General features: G+C 53.0%; 1 protein-coding gene across 3 annotated transcripts in view; it reads right to left on the reverse strand.

Annotated features, from left to right (window-relative positions):
* SCUBE1 (signal peptide, CUB domain and EGF like domain containing 1) overlaps positions 1–19792 on the reverse strand; it is a 129107-nt gene extending 109315 nt beyond the window's left edge. For 2 of the 3 annotated variants that reach the window (XM_074326508.1, XM_019715035.2), the window contains exons 1-2: positions 19576–19792; positions 15934–16065 (exon numbers count right to left, since the gene is read on the reverse strand). In XM_074326508.1, coding sequence (XP_074182609.1) covers positions 15934–16065; positions 19576–19663 — 220 coding nt within the window. In that variant the 5' untranslated portion in view covers positions 19664–19792. The remainder of the gene's footprint in view (positions 1–15933; positions 16066–19575) is intronic. The other variant, XM_019715037.2, reaches the window with a different exon arrangement.
* Between the last annotated feature and the right edge of the window lie 275 nt (positions 19793–20067).

Genomic DNA, 20067 nt, shown 5'->3' on the forward strand with positions numbered 1-20067 from the left:
GTGTCAGTTCTGGAATGAGAGAGAGTCCATACACTCCCCACAATTAGTTTCCTTCCACATCAGCCTCTGAAGCCTGAATTTCTACGGCTCCAGTTTTCCTATTCTAACAAAGCCTTTTGTCTCGTAAACAATGGCCAATAGCCTTTGTAAAGGTCACCTTTTTGGCTGTTTTAAGTCTTTTTCAACATTTCCCATCAGAGGTCAAGGGGCTATCAGTTCTGGAGTTCCAGACCAGAGAGATGTGGGCCACGTGGAGAAGAACAGGAACATAACAGGAACACGCCTAGTTAATGCTCAACGACCTGTGTCTATACCCCAGGGCCGCCGACAACACCGTGCCTTTAGCTCTTCAAATCCCACACTAACTCAGTGACAGAGGCACTGTCATCGTTATTCCAATGTCACAAGGACACTGAAGAAACTGAGACACAGGGAGGCCAAAAACCTTGCCAAAGGACACACACCTAGGAAATGGTACAAGTGGGATTCGAACCAGTGCAGCCTGGCTCTAGAGCCGAAGGGGGCCTAAGCTCAGCCACGTCTCTGGGAGTGTCGAGCAGGACAGAGCCAGGGCATGGACAACCGGTAGCATTGCCTTGGGGGTGCCTGCCCTTCTCTGGCTCTGCTGGGCCGATGCTTCCTGGGCTTGTGGTCTCAACCTACACCCACCCACCCCTCCCTCCACAGGCAATGTGAAGAAGCAGGAAAGGGGGCAGCTAGAAGTGCCCCCCAACAGTGGAACCAGAAGTGCCCCAGCAAAGCAGAATCAGAAGTGGCTCGCAAGACGTTACTACGGAAGAAGCTGTCTGTCTGTCCCCTACCCTGTCGACGAGGGATTTTACGAAAGCTGGGACAGGGCCAGCCTGAAGCAGAAAGGAGACTAAAGGCGAGTCTGGCCGCTCCCTCAAGTGCCTGTGGAGCTGGCACAGGGAGACACCCAGCTCCAGGCTGATTTGGAGGGCAGAGCTACACATAGTGGGGAAGAGCCATGGGCGCCAGTAAATGTTCACGGGTAGGACTGTCCATCAGGATGGCAGAGGCTGTCTCAGGACGTAGTGAGCTCCCTGACTCTGCAGGTGGCCAAACGCAGTCTAGACACCTGCCAGCCAGGGACACTGCCAGCAGAGGGGATAACTTCAGTGAAAACAGCAGCACAAAATCGAGGTTGGGCCTATGCAGCTGACTTCTTGTGCCCGCCCACCCAGGCACAACAGGGGAAAAATAAACTAGCCTGGACCTCCAAAGGGCCTGCCGTGGCCAGCAGCGTCGGCTGGGAAACTGACTCAATCCTGCAAGTCATTTGAATTGTTTTTAATCATATATTTAATGCACGCAGAAGTCTGAAATAACATTAAAGGAGGATGTAAGATTTAATGTTTGAAAGGGCACATGGGTTTGTAAAGGCTGAGATATGGATTACTTCCCCATTTCTGCAGCCCTGACATTTCACCAGAGCCCCAAGTACACCGATCCAACCACTTCTCCCTGTGGATCTTCTAGAGATGCTCCAGAGCAACGCGGCCCAACTTTAATTCATCAGCCTGCACTTTCCTGGGGTCCCCCTCCCGGTGAATAGTGTCATCCTTCCACCTCTCCACCGATATCTAATCAATTACCAAAGCATGGTTTTCCTACACCCTTATCATGGTTACAGTCTGGCCACTGGTCATTCATTTCCACTACCTGTCAGCATCATCTCTCACCTGATCTGAACCAGAAGCCCCCAAACTGTTCCCTCCATTCTTTCCTTCATTTAAGCAGGTGACTCTCAGGAGAAGGCAGCTTGGTCCCGACTCTGAGGGTGGAGTCTAACCCAAACAGTGCCTGTCGTGAGCAACTGCTATTGGTCCCAGGGCGGGCACGTGACTCAGGTTGATCAGTAAGAATGAGGGACAGGGCTTTTATTTTATGCTTGGGTGAAAGAATTCTCTCTCTCTTTCTCTCATTGTACCTCAGAAGAAAGTTTATAGTCATCTCCTCCTGAAACACGCACAGGCCCATTAAACGTTCATAGCAAGTTTCTGGAGGAGGTATCTTAACTCCATTTTATGGTTGAGCAAACTAAAGTGCAGAGAGGTTAGGTAATTGCTTAAGGTCATGTAGTAAGTGGTAGGGCAAGGATCAGAACAAAGGTCTTTCAGCCTACAAAGCCCATGTCCTTTCCAATAAGTTAGAATGCCCTCGTCTTGCTAGGCATTGGCAAAGTCCTGTATACATGTTAATTCACCCTCGGCACATTTACACTGTGTGCCAAGAAAGTATTATCCAATCATCTGAAGACCTGTTCATCCATTCATCCTTGTACTTGCTACACACACATGCACACACACACACACACACACACACTCCACACACCTACCCACTCATTCATCTATCTAGACAAACACCAACCTATCCATCCATCCAAACATACATTCATCCCATCAATTCTTTCAGACGTCATCCATGCAAACTGCTTACAAAACACATACAATGAGATTTTCAAAAAGAATAAGATGTTAGGATGAAAAAAAAAAAAGAAAAGAAATGAGGGTTGCAGACTACGAGAAAGCTGGCGGAAATGTGCAGAAATACATTTGGGAATTCCAGCACAATTTCAAAAGCTGGGCCACAAACATGGTTCTGAGCTTCCCAGAGGCCAAAGCAAATAAGGAAACATAGTCGGTTACAGTCACCACATCCAGGAAATGCACGCGGACCAGCTATTTTAATGGTGGTAAATTCTGAGAACAATGTATCTTCCCCTGATGAGGGTAATCGGACGCCCCACTTTGCCTGGCACAGTTCCAGTTTTTGCCGGCTGTCTGGGTGTAATTATTCACAGCATTCTTTTCGCCATCCGAATGATAAGCTATTTGATTACCATACTCTTACGGCATTATAAAGAGATCACTGAAAGGTCAGTAACACAACTCTGGGCTTTTCCTTCCTTTGAGTCCCCGTAGTAGATACCAACGTGCCGAAGGGTGCAGGAATGGTTAATGCTCACATCTCTTCCCATAATCTATCCCCCAGGAGTTCCCCCCACATCTGGTATCTCTTGGATGATCAGTGCTTCTCCGATCCCTGGCCTGAGCGCGCCCCCAGGCTTCTGAGGCCAGCCTGCTCTATCCCAGCATCCTGGGCTCACAGACTGACCCCCACCCCTTATTTTCCGTGCCAGTGCTTTGAATTTTTGTTTTTTAAGATCATGTGTGCCTCCTCCTTTAATACATAAGAGATAAACACACAAACAAATGAACTGAAAAAAAAATCGGTGCCAAAGCAAGTGGATTTATTACTGTAATAAACATATCCAAGAGCCACCAGCGATGGAGGGGCCTCAGCAGGCCTCCAAGATGCCCTCCAGGCTCCTACCACTTTTTAAGGACCATTCAAGCCAGATAGCAGGGGAGAGGCAGATGGGGTGGGGAGAGGATGAAGGACGGGAGCAGGGCAGAGCCAAGCTTGCTGGATGTTTATTCTTTTTTTTTTTTTTTTGGTCTCATTAAACTTTGTTTTAATTGGTTGTATGTTTATTTTTAAAGGACTGTTGTGGGTTGAATTGAGCCCTCCCCAAGATGTGTTGATGTCCTAACCCCCAGTATCTGTGAATGTGACCCGATTTGGAAATAGAATCTTTGCAGATGTAATCAAGTTAAGAATAGGTCAGACTGGAGGAGGGTGGGCCCCAATCCAATGACTGGTGTCCTTATAAGAGGAGGGAAATTTAGATACAGACCCACAGAGGATGTTAGCATCGAGAGAGCACTATGGGAAATCACACAGACACACAGAGGGAGAGGGCCATGGAATGAGAGGAGTGGGGGTGGCGTGCGTGGGGTGGGGTAGGGGGCAGGGGGCTGGAGACTGGAGGAGGGAGCTGCCTGAGAAGCAGGTGTGAGCTCCTTCCACTTTACTGATGTGGGGGCTGAGGCACAGCCTGGCTGAGGACCTTGTCTCCAGGCTCCCCCCCAACCCCCCACCCCCGGCAGTGGCTGTGTTCAAATGGCCTTGATACCTGTTAGAGCCACTTCCTTGGGGTACACGAGCTTCATGCTCCAAAAAGTTGTAAAGGAGACGATGTGGAGGAGATGTTACACATCGTTGCTTTTATTTCCAAGGTCTGTAGCTACCCTTGAGGTGGAGGGGTGGTGACAGGGACACGTCATACGTCATACAAGTGGAGGAAGCGGGAGGACAAAAGATCTGACGAGTGCTGAGGATGAGAAGTCCAGCAGCTCCGTGTCCCTGCTTCTGTGGATTTTTCTTTTGTTTTTTTAATGAAAATTCAATTCCCAACCGAAAACAGCTCCCAACATCCAACAGAGCAGAGAAAAACAGCACGGGGAGCCGCTCATTATGGGGTTTTTAAAAGGTCACAAAGTTCCACTTTTCCTAGATTAAAATGGCAGCGCGCACGATCCCACAGCCGTGGCTATGAGCCAACAACACTGGTTTGGAACCCGAGTGGGATGAGTTTGGTTTCTTTCATTTAATTCAAAATTGATTCTTGTAGCTCCATAAAATGTATATTTATTCTCTGGTGCCTAGGTTCTAAAAGATTCTATTGCAATGAGTCAGAGCTCTGTTTTATTTTATTTTAATACTATTTCAGGGCATTTTCCTAAAAATCAGGGCTGATTAGAAAGGTTCTCAAAATAAGGATTTTTTAAAAAAGAATTGACATCTCAGTTGGTATACAATACTGTATTAGTTTCAGGGGCACAATATAGTTGACATTTATATCCCTCACAACGTGAAAAATAAGGGTTTTTAACCCTCCCTCCCCCGACCGTCAGAGATCATTACTGAAAATGCCTTCTCATTTCCCCTTGAAATTGGCATTTTTCTCGGCATTCGTTGCAGACAGTGGAGACCATATGCTCCAACAAAGACTCCCTCGCTGGCTGGGCGCGCTAGCACGTCTTCGCCTTTGTCTGGGGGCTTTAGGAAAACCGTGCACTCCTTAGATCAGCCAACCATTCTGGGAGAGATGTATGGCTTAGGAAGTTGAGTCCTTACTGGTGAATAAATCTTAATCCGGTTTGTTGGCTAATTACGCTCACGGGAAGGTAGTTTGGCAGGGCAGCCTAGCAGGAAGGATTAAGCCCCCTAGCTCCGGTGGCACAGGGTTAAGCTCTGGGTTTGTAATGACGGAGTAATGAGACCCGCTCTCTGTGGACCCCTGGCATCCATCGATCAGGTTCCCCTTCTGCTGAGACAATGCTAGAAGTGGGCCCAGCAGTTAATTATGGGAAAGGTCAAAGGTCATGCAAAACCAACACAAATCTATATACTTTTTCATTCCTAACTGCACACAATAACCATGGCTCAGCCAGGGGGTGGGAAGGTTCTCGGCCTGCCCAACCTGTGATCCAAGATAACCACGGGGTTCGAGCTGCTTGCTGACCTCTCCCAGTGGCCCTTGCAGCTTCATGCCACCACACTTATGTTCATGCTGTTCCCTCTGCCTGGAGGGGTCTCCTTCACGGACACTGACGTACTTCTGCAGACTGAGCCCCAGAATCACCTTCTCCCTGAATGTTTTGCTGGCCCCCTGGCAGACATGACTTTTCCCCACCCTCTGGGCCTCACGGCCCCCTGAAAAGACACTGTCATTATTCACGCTTGCTAGGCATGCGTCCTTGGAGGCTGAATTCCATGGGCAAGAACTGCATCCATTCAGTGTAAGCCTCAGAAGTGGCAGAGTATACGCAACAAAAGTCTGCTCAACACTGAAACGATGAATCATCTTGACCCTGGCCTCTGCTGACTGACCCCAGGGTGTATAGGTGGGATGCAGGCCATCACATATGAGCACCCAGAGAAGACGGTCCCAACATCTTTATATTATAGCAGGGGAAACCAAGCCTCAGATATGTTAGCCGCTCTGCCCAAGGTCACACAGCTAATCCAAGTGGAACCAGCCCACCTGACTTCAAAGCTAATGCCATCTCAGTCAGAAAGGGCCAGATATCATAGGGTTCCATTTCCAGGAAGTCTCCAGAAAAGTCAAATCTATTGAGACAGAAAGTAGATCAGTACTTTCCTTGGGCTGGGGGTTGGGGTGGCTGGAGAGTGATGGCTAAGGGGTACAGGGTTTCTTTTGGGGTGATGAAAAGGTCCTAAAATTGACTCTGCTGATGGATGCACAACTGTACAGATACGCTAAAGGGCATTGAACTGTACGCTTTGAATGGATGAGTTGTTAGTATGTGAATTACATCTCAATAAAGCTGTTTAAAAAATATTTTTTGAGTTAACGCTGTGGGTGCCCTTCTCCACTGTGCTGGCTGGGTCTCTGGGCACTCTGCCTGGATGCAGAGAAAGTACAAGGACGCCCACTGTGAACTGACCTCAAATGCCACCTGCCCAGTGTGGGCTCCTGGTGGGCTCCCACACGCCAGGCAGGACTTGCCTACCAATCCCAAAGGACCAGTTGCTTACTCCCTCCCTCCCTCCAAAGCACCCTGAACCCTTCCCTGGGGGCTAGTCCCAGGCTCTGGCATCAGATCTCCTGGACACTGAAGCAACCCAGTCAAGGGAAAGCTGACCCAGAAGTGAGGAGGGGCCTGCCAGCCCAGAGTCGAGGCCCCCTCTGTCCCCACCAATTATAGGCATGGTCATTCTCCGGTCCCCTTAGTGAAAGGCATGGGAGAAGCCGTAGACCCCCCCAAACTGCAGGTTCTAAGGGGCTACTCTACAGAACCAATCTCTTGGGAACTCAGCAGAATAATCAGAAGCGTGTAGTTGCCTGAAAGCCTAAGCCAGCACTTGGAATGCGTTAGCTGGGATCCTAGAACTCCTCCCATGCACCCCCTGGATTTTATAAGGGGTAACTGAGCCCCAAACAGGGACTGAGGAGCTACTCTTATCAGCAAGTCAGGGCTGACAGCACCTTGAACCCAAGACTCCCTGCTCAGGCTTCCTCCCGTCACCTGACAGGCCGCCGTGGGCTCTGGCAGCGGTGGGGCCTGAGCTGGCCTGGTGGTTTGATTTCCTTCCCTCCAAATCCACAGTGCAGTTTCTCCCCATCAGTAGCAGCAGTGGCAACTCCCCACCAGGAACTGTCTGATGGCAGGTGGCTTAGCCTTCACTATAGCTCAGGCAGGAGGGCCTTCACCTCCCTCATCACAGAAAAAGAAACAAGCTCAGGGAGCTTAGGGAACTTGCCCAAGATCACCCAGCGAGTAAGTGGCAAAGCCAATATTGGAACCCAGGCAGGCTGGTTCCAGACTGTACCCTGCTAACACCGACACAGCTCAGTGACCGAGGGATCCAGGGTCCACGGTTCTTGCTGAGTATCCAGCCGCCTCCACACCTTCTTCCCTCCTTTCCCCAGGCTGGCCCCTCGCCTTAAGCCCAGACCCTGGCCACAAGGTGCTACCAGCATGGAGGTGGAGATTGACCCAGACACAGGGAGACACACCTCATACAAGGTCATCCTCACCTACCAACGCATCAGCCAGGCCCAGGTCTGCCTGCGGTGCTGCCCATGGGAAGGGCTAGGCAGTCAACAGTCCAGCTGGGGCCCAGTTGCCACCCCAAGAACTGAGCCAGCACTGGTGGCACTGTGGGAAGGAGCCCCAAAGAAGGGGCTGCCCACCATGGGGGTCCAAAGGGGCCTGGGGTCTCCTGGCCCCAGCCCTGAACTTTGCAGTCAGCACACAAGGGCCCAAGAGGTTCACAGACCTGCCCAAGGTCACACAGGGCTGGCACCCAGGTCTCCATGGACCTATGCCCAGCTTTCCACCCCTCGACCTAAGGGCCAGGAGGACCAGACAGCAGGCTTGGCGGCCCCCGGAGAGGGGAGCACATCTTGGTGACTTTGAAGGGAGTAGGGTGTGGTCAGCATCAGCAGCCATTATTACCCAGGCCCAAGGCCCAAGCTGGCTGGCTGGGGTTTTAAACTCTCTCCTCCCAGGGGCTGCAGTCCTGGCCCATCTGGAGGACCCCCTCAGAGCCCCCTCCGAGACCCCCTGACCTTGCCCGCACACACAAGCCCTCGGCCCTCTTTGTCTCAAGGCCTTTGGGGAAGGCCGTCATCCATTTCAGTAGCATTCAAAGGCCAACAGCTCGCAGTTTATTTTCTTAGAAATAATGGTTTTTTTCTGGTTAGCATTCCTCAGATGGAAAAACAAATACAGCCACTGTAATAAGAAGCGGCCAAGAGGAGGCAAGAGAGCCTGGAGGAAGGGACAGAGAGGGGCCTACTGTCTGGGGAGCTTGGAAATACGGGGGATGGGAGGTGGGGGCAGAGACCCTATAACCCTAGGAGAAGTGGGGATTTAGAGAAAAAAAGAGTTGAACGGAAAGGCACGGGAGCTGCCTTCAAGCACTCTGTCGTGTACTGCAAGGCGCTCCCTCCTCCAACCTCTGCTCCAACGTGCGTTCCGGGAGGCAGGTGCCACTGCTGCCACTGGATGAGGAAGGAACCAGGCCTTGGGAAGGTGAAGCCACTTGTTGGATATACTGAGTCTGCAAAGGCGAAAACAGGCCTCTGCATCCTTGCAACAGACGCCTCCATGGACCACCAGAGCTGGAAGCAACATCAGACACCCGCTGCCACTCTGCGTTCCTAACTCAGCTGGATGATGCTTCTCCAGGGAGCCCTCCTGAATTTCTTCTCGGCAGTGATACTCACTCTCTTCCTCACCTGCACTGCACCTGATCTGTGCATCCATTGCAGCACTTTCCACACCCTGTAACATCTCATCTCTCCCACTAAAGAGTAAGGTCAGGAAAGCATGTCTTGGCCCCGGCACCACACGTGGCGCAGAGTAGGTGCTCAGCCAATACTCTTGACACTAAAGTGAATCAGGTCCAGCAGACACATTTTACAGATGAGCAAACAGGCTCAGGGAGGCAAACTTGCCTCCAAAGCTTAAATACCAACAGTACGAGCTTTCCATTTTTCCTTCTAAAAACAGTCATGGGCTCCAAGAAGCCTAAACTCTGTGGCAGAGCTGGAACCCGTTGCAATCAAACACTGCCTAATGGCCAGCTGACAGCAGCTTGGAATTTCAAGTCACTTCCAATTTCTTCCTGCCCGCTGGTCTGCTGGACTTGCGCTCTTTCATCTCCAGCAGGGCACACGTTAGCGTGCATAATTGCACGTTTTAAGACTTGAAGAATACCCCCCACCTGCCTACCTCCTACTGCCTTTCCTGACCTCCCAAAAAGCAGAATTTTATCTGGAGTTTCAATAAAGTGTGCAATAATCATGATGAAAATGATTTAATAAGGTCGTAGACATTATTCCCTAGGAAGGCCAATTGGTTTTAACTTTTTTTTTGTTTGTTCTGATGTTAGACTAAATGGATCGCTGAGTGTGTTATTAGGAGTTTTGTTAAAACACTTAATAGCATGCCCTGTAATCTACCTAACTTCAGTGACGGACAAGTAGGCCCCGGGGATATAAAATTCAGGAAGTGACTATTTACATTCATTACACACATGCTAATTTTGTGATCTCCCACGCCCATAAGGTTGTCATTTTTCCCCTTTTCACAAAAAGGGGAAAATAATAATATATTTGATATGCTGTGGCCAAAACAAAAATTTATTTCCCCCAAGAGTTTTAATTATAGCATTTTGGAACAGGACCGAGTTGGGACTTGCAAGTGGAATAAACCACTTGACTAAATGGTCTAAAAAATTAAGTACACATAGAAGGGGTGCTGTGCGGAAGGGGTGCTGTGCGCTGCTGGTTCAGACTAAACAGTGATTATCCAGAGGGTCTTAGTTATTTAAACAAGCCATTTGAGGGCATTTGCTCCTCGTTTGGGGCCTGGTCCTGATTATAAACTAGAGCTTTTAATTAAGATTAGTAAGACCCAATTCAAGCTATAATTTGGTCCTTTTCCTTAGCCAATGTCTATGAAAACAAAGCAATTAAGGTTAAATGAGTTGAGCATTTAAAGGGAATGAAATGCCCCCTCCTCACCCCCAGGCTGCCCCCGGCAGAATTAGCACAAACAGACCCAACTAATTCAGACCAGGAGGCCAGTGCAGGGCTGGCCCTGGCAACTCCCTAAAGACTCAAGCACAAGGGGTCTGGTGAGCTGGACATGCATAGGCTTGGCTAAATGAAGAAGGACAGGAGAAACAGACCATGCAAAGGCCCTGGGGTAGGAAGGAGCTGGTGAGTTTGAAGAACTGGAAGACAGACAGTGATGGTGGTATGTGATTAGGGAGAGTCGGATAGAGGATGACAGCAGCTCAAAGTGGTTAGCTGAGTGCTGGGCTAAGCCCGAGGGATGTCGTCTCTAAGTTAAGCGATGGCTGATGTACTTCGAGCCCCTCACAGTCACAAGGCCTGGTTCAGAGGAGCTGGTGGCAGCAAGAAGTGTGAACACAGGAGAGGGTTTCTGCTGCCCCCTCTAAGACTCCAGAGCTAAGGAACTCCTCCCGCTTTGTTCAGAAAGGCTGATGGGGGCCTGGCCTCCTGCTGGGACCCCGTGGCTGACTGGGGTTGGAATCCAGGTCCTGTCACTTCTCAGCTGGGTGATCTGGCTAGAGGCTGACTTCCCTGGGCCCAGATTCCCCAACCTAACTCTGCCGCTGGTCCACACCAGATATCCTTGGGCTAGTCCCTTCCCTTCTCAGGCCTCAGTTTCCTCATCTGTAAAACTTTCAGGGTTTGAGAAGCTCTGGGAGGCCTTTCCTGATATCCCCAGAATTGATAATAGTCACTCACTGTCCACCGACAATAGGTCTGGGCCCAGCCCTGAGTAAAGTCACATAGCTCATTGCAACCCAGTTGGGACAGGCGCTCTGAAAGAGGAATGCTCACAGGTGACAGACAGCTCACTGGTCTGGAGCAGCAGGGATGGCTTCCTGGAGGAGGTTACCATTGGGACCCAACCATCCACGCTTGCACTCAACAGATGCCTTCCAGGCCCTGTGCCAGTCCTGGGACCCAGGGATCGGAGCTGAATAGATCACAGACCCTACCCATGAGGGGTCCACATTCCAGGAGGAGACACAGGAAAACATACATGCAGGGTGACATGGACCAAAACAGAGATGTGCATGGGTCTGGGGAAGGCAACAAGCAGGGGTGGTCATCTGTAAAACATGGGGCCTGCCCGGGACACCGTTTAAAGTTCCTTCCACATGTGTACATCAATGAGTTCACTTCCTCCAAGTGACCTCAGATTCTGTCAAGGTGTGAATCCTCAAGAAGACACTGATTCAGCCTCAGCCTTGCTCAGAGCTTTCCCAAGTCTAAGGCACCTCAGTCTGGCTCCAGCAAGACCCCTGCCAGCGTTAAGCTGACCACATGGGCCCCAGGCTGCCCCCGGAGATGAAATGGCTGCACAGGTGGAGGCCCAATCACCACGTGCACGGGCCACACAGCACGTGGCCTTGACAATGTGGTCAGAAACTGTGCCTGGAATGGGGAGTGGGCTGTCTCCAGTGCTGGCTTTGCTGAAGGGGTTTTCACAACCAGCAGGGGTTCCAAGGTGACACAGTTAAGGGCATAAGAGGCTCAGTCAGCCCACACAGGGTTTCCCACTTCCCACACGCTGGGTCCATTTCCTGTGAACAACAACTAGGGAGACCGTGGGAGCCACGTTCTCCAGGCATCTGTGCGGAGAACTCATCCTCTGTGCCCATCACAGTAACCAGCAAAGTCTACGAGGTCTTAGGACAGGGTGTTCGTGTCCCCCAAAACTCCAACCCCATGCCAGCCCGGACCTGCAGACAAAGGGGTCCATGGAGGGAAAAACGGGTTTCATCCAAAGTGGAAGTGGCTGTCTGGAGGGTGTGGTGATGGATTATTGATGTCTGCAGTAGGGGAGGTGGCAGTGGATTTGCTATCCCTGGAGTAGGTTTCGTGGAACCAAGGAAAGTTTTCTGTCACTTGCAATTTTCATTGCACATTCTTGGTAGATGGTCATCTGTGAATGGCGTACATGTCTGTAAGTCTCCATGGGGATATGTTTACATGCCTAGGATTTATCTGAATCGTCAATGAACCAGATAACCACATTTCCCAGCCATTTCAGATCCAGGGAATTGATGGAAAAAGACAAAGCCACACCCACTTTCATACAATGAATATTATGGTCATCAATATTATCGTGATATCGTCAATAGCAACATGATGATCATTGCCAGTGATGTCATCAATGCCACCGTCATTACCATCATCGAGACCTTCACCCTCATCGTCAGCATCACGACCACTATCAACATCACCATCACCATCCATGCCATCATCGTCACCATGGTAACAGCAGCTAATGCTTACCTAGTGTGTCCTATGTGCCAGGCTGTGCTCAAACGCTGTATATACACTGACTCATTTATTCCTCACAATGTCTCTATGAAGTAGGTACTTCTATTATCTCTATTTCACAGACAAACACAAGTTAAGTAGCTTGTCCAAGCTACCCAGGCAGGATGTGAACCCTAGCAGTCTGCTCCCTGCTTTAACCATTGTGCTCAACTAGATAGATTCATTCCCTGTCCTCAGAACACAGGGCTGAGATGGCAATAGCCACCTGCAGAAAAGCAGTGTGGAGGAACTGGCCCACCAAAGCTGGGCTCTAGTCCCAACCCAGGAAGACCGCTGCCCTCCCAGGCCTCCCTTTCCCCATCTGTAAACCAAGAAGTGAGCCTCTGGGTGATCTCCACGCTCCCTCAGGCCACCACTACATGTGGCCTGCCAGCCCCTCCAGCTTTCAAAGCCTCCAGAAGTCTCTGCATGGTCGTCCTAGGGAAGCCCGTGGGGGGATCTGATGGCCCTTCGGTGAACACCCCAGCAGGCTCCATCGATTTTGACTGGTGACTGTCGGTGGGTCCCCAGGGATGAGAAAATCTCAGTGCAAGAAAATGGTTCTCATATTCCAACTCCCAAAGTCAAGTTCATTGTAGGTTTGGAGGGTCCTGGCACTCCCCACCTCCCACTCAGATCCCCAGAACCCAGACCAGTACTCACGGAGGTCGGGGGATGGTGTGGTGGGGGGAATTGGAGCTCAGCCTCTGCTGGCGTTACATGGGGGGCAGGCAGTGGCCACCTACAGCGGCCACGGCACTCACTCTGGAGCGAGTGGCCAAACGGCATCCTCCTCTTGGTTCCTGACGGTTATTTTCCATACTGTTAATATGGCAACTCACCAGGTGCTGACTTACACAACCCTCACCTGGTCATTAAGAATTTCCATTGAGAACATAATTTCAGCTCCTGCAGCTCGACCCAGATGCTAAGCTCCTTGAGAGGGGGACCAGGTGACCCCAGAATCATCACCTCTGAGGTGTGCCGCACAGAGTGCTTTTTTCCAAATGTCTTCACCATTCATGTCATTTGAGCTTTAAGCCACTGTGAGGACAGGTGATGGTGACAATGACAATGACGGTCATGGTCCCATCATCTGTATTGTGAGTGCATACTGCATGCTGAGCGCCTTCTGTGTGCCAGGCAGTGTGGTTGGCAGGTCCCAGTCCCCAGAACTGCATTTCATTTGATCCTCAGAATGAACTGCAGTGGGGGGTATTTTGGGTCCATATAACCAAAGGGGAAACAGGCTCAAGAGGGAAAGACTACCCAAAGTTTCCCACCGGGGTGGCAACCCAGGGCCAGGCCTGTCCCCGCTGCCTTCTCTCATGAGATAGGGTCAACACGACACCATGGCAAGAATAAGCCCTCACGGAGCCAGCACTCAACACTCCACGCTACCCTCACATCCCCTCTGCGGGCATCTTACAGGCACCTCATCTCATGTGAACTCTAGTCAGGGCAAAAGAAAGCCAACTGAGACTAAACATTTCCTGCACACCTCTGCTCATGCCAGGCCTGCCCCAGGAGCTGGGGACACGGGGACAAACATGACAGGAGCTCACTGGGAGCCCGGGTTTGACAGCTTCAGTATGGTGGCCCCAACACTGAGCCCGTGGCAGACCCTCAATAAATGAGCTCACAGTTTACTAGGGGAGCAAGACCTGTTCTTACAACGCAGACAGAAGTGCTATGATGGAGGGTGGCGCAGGGGCTTCTGGGAGCAGAGTAGGTACTTCCCGCAGCTGTGCGTGTGTTTGTGGGAACGGGTGGAGGTATCCATGAAGGCCTCCCAGAGGAGGCAAATCTAAAGCATGATTAGGAATTAGCCAGAACACAGATGGTAGAAAAGGAGCTCCAGGCAGGAGGAAAACCTGAGCTGGGCTCAGAAATATGGAATGGCCTAGCGTATATACGTGTGGCCAGGGCACAAGTGCTATTCAGTGTTTCAGGAGGTGAGGGGCAGAGGATGGAGCCAGGCTGGAGGGCCAGGGAGGCCCCTGGAAGTTCCAGAAGCACAGTCACAAGTCTCTTCCTCTCACATTCTCACACCAAGGACATCAGGCCTCGTGAGCCAGCGGTGGGACTCCCAACCTGGGCTCAACAGAGTGGAGAGCTAATGCTGGACTCTGAAGGACATCAGGGAGCCAGGTAGGAGACAAAGCGTGGGCCCCCTGGACAGGGGCGGGCAGGAGGGGAGCTAGGAGCTGGGCTAGGTCAGTGGCTTAAACTGCTGGAGACAGGTCGCCCTCAGCCCTCCCTTGCCATAGCACTGGGCCTGGAGTGGGGAGCAGAGGGTCAGAAAACGGCCATACAGGGCCACACATGTGCCACTTGGAACCACCGAGCTAACTTCCCGGCCTTGCCAGCAGCCGGGCCAGCCCGTGCCACCAGGCTTCTTGCTGACAGCCTGCTCTATCTGCCTCCAGCCTGGCCTCCTTCCAGAGGTCTGTGGGTAGGCGCCAGCTCCCCCTCAGGCTTCTGGGCCCCAAGCAAAGCCAGCATGTGGCCAAACCAGGCCCGCTCCAGGTCGATGTCCTCTGCCCAGCACTCAGCCTTAAGTAGATGCCCAACAAATGAGATGGATAAACAATGTCAGCGTCCCAAGGAGGTGTCACAGCTTCTCCTACACAACTCCAGCTTCCATGAAGCATTACACAGAAGGAACAGGCACCCATCTAGTTCTCTTGTGTTGCTTTCCTAACACAAATCTCACACTTTGAAAAAGTAAGGGGCAGGGTTCAGGGAGAAGAAAATGAGATGTTAGAGAGCCTTGGAGTGGAAATTAGGAGAACCTGGTGTGAGTACCGGCCATGCCATTGGGATACCTGGGACCTTGCAGAAGATGCTTCTTCTCTTTGAGCCTCAGTTTTCATTTATAAAGTGGGGACAGATGGGGAAGATTTGGATTGATGCTTCTCACCCAGGGTGCGTATCAGTCATGTGCTAGGTAGTTCAAGGCCCTGCCCCAGACCTGCAGTGTCAGAAAGACCACACAGACGCTCCTGGAAAAATACTCTCCTAGGTTCTGTCTGGTTTGGAGAGACCTGGCTCCAGAGACAGCCAAGGCTGCTCTTCTTTCTCTGACTTTCAGCCTGCCATGGGGCAGTTTCCCGTGCCAGATGGTCAAACCAACACCCCAGGTGCAGGGAAGCAAGCCCGGAGAGACAGACCCCAGGTAGAGAGAAGGAAGGCTGGAGAGAAAGCACAAATCCAGGGGTCTCTGCCCAAGCTCTTGTACCTGAGCCAGCCCCACAAACGCCATGGCTGGCTACTGGGCATGTCCTTTAGAAGCTGCAGGCCACACAGGGTGGTTTCAGATTTGAAGTTAGGGACCTTGAGAAAGTCACACCAAGCCTTTACCCCACACAATCCAGTCAGGGACAGATGGACAAATATATCATTGAAAGCTTCATCTCAATTTCTTAAAAAAAACAACAAAACTTTCAAACCCAGGGAGAGTTAGGCACCCCAGGACTCCAACCCCAGGAAAGCAACCCAGGCTCCCAGGAAGCCCACAGCCTCCCTCCCAAGGCTGAGAGAGGCCTGTGCTGTGGCACTCATGGCGGTCGGGGAGAAGGGGCAGCACAGGAGGCTTAGCCTCTGCCGGCTTTCCATGGGGTGGGCAGCCGCAGGGTCTGGCCAGGAGGCTGGGCTGGGCTCACCTTCACACTGCCTGCCTTCCCCCTTGTAGCCTGGCTTGCAGAGGCATTTGTAGGACTTGGGCGTGTTCTGGCAGATGGCATCAATGTGACAGTCATCGGTGCCCTCGGAGCACTCATCCACGTCGACTGCCCCTGTGGGGGTGGGGGTGGGGAAACACTGGTGAGGCGTGGCCTGGGAAGGAGGCAGCAAGGGTCAGGCAGGGAGCTCCTTCCGGCTTCCGCCCTCTCATTGATCACTGGTAAGTAACAGTAATAGCTGTCACATGACAACCAAAATGCTGGGTCTCACTGTTCTCACAACAACCCATTAAGTCCATCTATTATGCCCACTAAAAAGATGAGGAGACTGAGGCTTTGGAGCACAGTGAGAAAAAGTCTCTCTCTGCGTGTCTTGCTCTCCCCACAAGCATCAATCGCTCCAACCCTCCTCCACTCCCCTTATTCTAGAATTTAGAGCCAGAAGGATCCTTGAAGAAATTCAGACCCATCCCCTTTGGGTTACAGATGGGGAAACTGAGGCTAGCAGGGAGCAATGAGCAGAGGCCAAGCCAGGAGGCTCATGCATGCGATCTGAACATGGGGCCCCACCCAGTCCCTAGGCTATAGAAATACAGGATCCTTCATGTGTCTTCCATGTCCCCAGCCTGGTGTGTCCCAGCAGTAGAGCCATACCCTCAATTGGGTTAACTGGCTCATGCATAGCTCTGCTCTCTCCATCTTCTCTCCTACGTAAGAAAATGGTTCTCATATTCCAACTCCCAAAGTCAAGTTCATTGTAGGTTTTGAGGGTCCTGGCACTCCCCACCTCCCACTTCCAACACATATACACCTTCAGTCTGGAACAGCTGTGGGCAAACAATGCAAAATAGACTTGTGTATCTGTGCATACACCCCAATGCACGTGCACACACACACACGCACACACACACACACACACACAGCTCAGACAGGGAGAGGACCCTCGGAGCACAGGATAGCAGAGCCCGAAGAATCTTAGCTATAAAATAGGTTGCAGATGGGGAAACTGAGGCCCAGGGAATCCTGTTGTAGATCGGTAGCTCATCAGTGGCAGAGACTGGAGCTCAGATCCAGAGCTTGTCTACATGCCAGGTTACTCTAGCTACTGGTAGCTATGAATGACAGACATACAGATGGATGACAGACATACAGATGGATGACAGACAGACAGAAGGACCCAGAAGAGCAGCACAAAGAACTGTCTGCAGCCACCGTCACCCAGGGGCAAGCCTGGGGACGTTCTGGAAAGCCCTCCTCTCTTCATGCCTTCCAGCCTCTCTCTAGCCTGGTCCTCAAGAACGTCCACTCTGAATTTCTCCCCTGGCTGGCATCAGGGCGCTCAGTGTGCACAGGGGAGCCGCTCTAAGAGAAGCACTGCTCCTTCTGGGACTCCTCGTCTCTCGCCCTAGTCCCCCAAAGGAAGGAGGCATCAAGAAAGAAACACAGAAGCACCTCCCTGAGGCACACACACGCACGCACGCATGCACATGTACCCACGCACACACAGACAGCAGGTGGCATCATTGTCAGGGTGGTTGTATCTGCTCAGGTCAGCAGACCACCCTCTACAGCTGTCCAAAGGAAGGTGGAGTGGGGGCCATCAGGTGACCAGGGGCCAGCAGAACATCCCCTTCTGGGGAAATGATGACAGAGGGACCCCTGTCAGGGGTGGCACAGCCTCAAAGGCAGGAAGACAGAGGCCAGAGAGGGCCAGTCTGCAGCCTTCCAGGGGGAAGGACTGGGGCCACTTTGGAGAAAAGACCAGCAGGGGAAATGGGCCACGGATCCGGCTCTTCCCACTTCCCAAGGGTCAGTGCACAGGAATGAGGGGAGGGAAACTGTCTAGGGCTTTGCGCCCCTTGCGTCCCCTACCCCCAATCTCCCACCTAGGTAAGTGTCCTCATCAGGATGGAAATGAATGAGTGTTAGCCCAAGGGCAGTGGAGGCACCTTTTAAAACACCTTTTAAATATGTCTTTAGGTGGGGGCTGGGGAGAGGGCAGGTAAATTGGAGGACAGGGAGAGAAGCCACAGGCCATTTGTTCCGATGAGGCCCTCTGGCCATGCTCCCTGGCCTGGGTTGGGTGCTTCCTCTGCAGGGCAGCCTAACCCTCCCACCACAGGCTTGGACTTTTGTTTGTTTCACAGCGCAAGTGCTCCCATAGGGTGGGGATTGTGGGTGGACACAGACACAGACATACAGGAGAGACAGAGAGGTGAAGAGAGGCACATACAGGAACTGCCAAGCAGGGCTGAAGGGCCCCAAAGCCTGGGAGAGGGAGACAGCCAGAGCCAAGTGGTGCTATGGACAGCAGGGCCCAGCTTGGGTGGGGGGCGTGAAAACCCCGCTCAGCTCCGACCGTGGAATAGTTGAAATGGCCTGGCATCCTCACTCAGGGTGTGACTCCCAGGAATAGACTCCCATGGCCAAATACAGACCTCAGGGAGCCCAGTGCGGCAGCCAGGGGATGCCCAGAGAAAGCCACAGAGAACAGCAGGGGCAGGCAGGACCTTCCCCTGACTTCCCCCCACCAGGGACAGAAAGGCGGGAGGAGAGACTGGACTTCAGCTTTGTGGGAGAGCCCCTTCCAGACAACCAGGCGGGCAGGAGGGGAAGGGGCAGGGGTTCAAGGCTCTCTGTGAAATCCCCGGGAGCCCCCATCTCACCTCTCCTGCCGGTCTCCAGCCAGGCCAGATGCCGGGCACCCCCTTGATTGTCTCAGGCTTCCTTTCCTCTCCTGGGCCTCCCCTCGGATCATGTCCCATGTCTGGTCTCCTCTCCCTTTGGTTGCCATCCATCTCCTTCCCTCTGGGACTGTTCGTCTCCCCCCCCCCCCCCCACCTGACTGTCCATCTGTCCATCGCTTTCCAGCCATTACCATCCTTCTCTTTCCCTCTGTTTTGCTCCCTCCCCACTGGCTGCACCCCCAGTCCTGCTCTCTGCCTCTCACCTCTGCCTTCCTGTCCTTTAGTCCGTCCCCCACTCTCCCTCTTTTGATCTGTCTTTCTCTCCTGCTGTCTGCTTGCCTCCTCCCTCCCTTGGTCTCTTCTTCTCCCCGCTGGGTCTTCGGGTATCTTCTCTGCTCTTCATGCCTGTCTCTCTGGGTTTCTTCCTGTGTCCTTTTGTGTTCCCTCAGTGCCTTCTTTTCTGTCCATCTGTCCCTCCATCTACCACCCCTTTCTCTCTGTGTCCTTTCCCCTCGGTCACACCCTCCCTGTCTCTCCTCTCTGAGCCTTCTTCCACCAGCGCCCCTCTCTCCCCTGGGGGAGCGCCCGACCGATTCTGGGGTCTCCACTCCCTCTCACCCTTGGTGCAAACCGGCACCCGCCTCGGCCAGCAGTCGCGCTTTCTTTCTTCCTCTCGCCCTCGAACTCCTCCTTCCCCGGGGCCTCAGCCCACCCCGCCCCTGCTGCGGGCCTGTCCGGCTCCGAGAGTCCGGAGCCACCCGGGCTTCGGGGAGGGGGCGCCCCACGCGGATCCCAAAAGTTACTTTGCAAAGAGGCGGGACAGGGCACAGAACAAGGGCTACGGCCCTCCAGACGGCGAGGGGTTGGGGGGGTAGCCCAGGACCCCTCGGCCACCACCCGGTACCCACTGCCCACAGCACACAGGGTCCGGGCTTACCTGGGAGCCCGCTGCCCCCCGCCAGCCGCCCGTGCGCGCCCAGGGCCAGCAGCACACACAAGTGCCAGCGCACGGCCGCTGCGCCCATGCTCGCTGCGCCCTGGTCGGGCCGGGAGTGGGGAGGAGCGGGGCACGGGGGTTCCCCCGACCGGCCGCTCGGTGAGCGCTCCTCACTGCTGGTTTCTCCACCACCGCTGGGGCTCCCAGCCACCGAGCCGGCACGGCTGACGAGCTGACAGCCGCGCGTTCATTGGCTCATGGCCGTCGGGGCGGGGTGCAGCCAACCACCGCCAATGGACTCCCGCTGTCGGGCGTGGTGGGGGGGGCGTTGGGGGGAGGGGCGGGGCATGAGTGTCCGGGCCACCCCGCCTCGGGGCGGATGGCAGGTGGGGGGTGGGGGCCCGGGGTGGCGAGCTCGGCTGTGGGGTGCACTGTCTCCACTAGGCTGGGGATTTTTCGGAAGCTGATGCTGCCCCCTGAGCCCTTCTCCCC

The sequence above is a fragment of the Rhinolophus sinicus genome, linkage group LG02 (genome assembly GCF_036562045.2).
Source record: "Rhinolophus sinicus isolate RSC01 linkage group LG02, ASM3656204v1, whole genome shotgun sequence".
Taxonomy (NCBI): domain Eukaryota; kingdom Metazoa; phylum Chordata; class Mammalia; order Chiroptera; family Rhinolophidae; genus Rhinolophus; species Rhinolophus sinicus.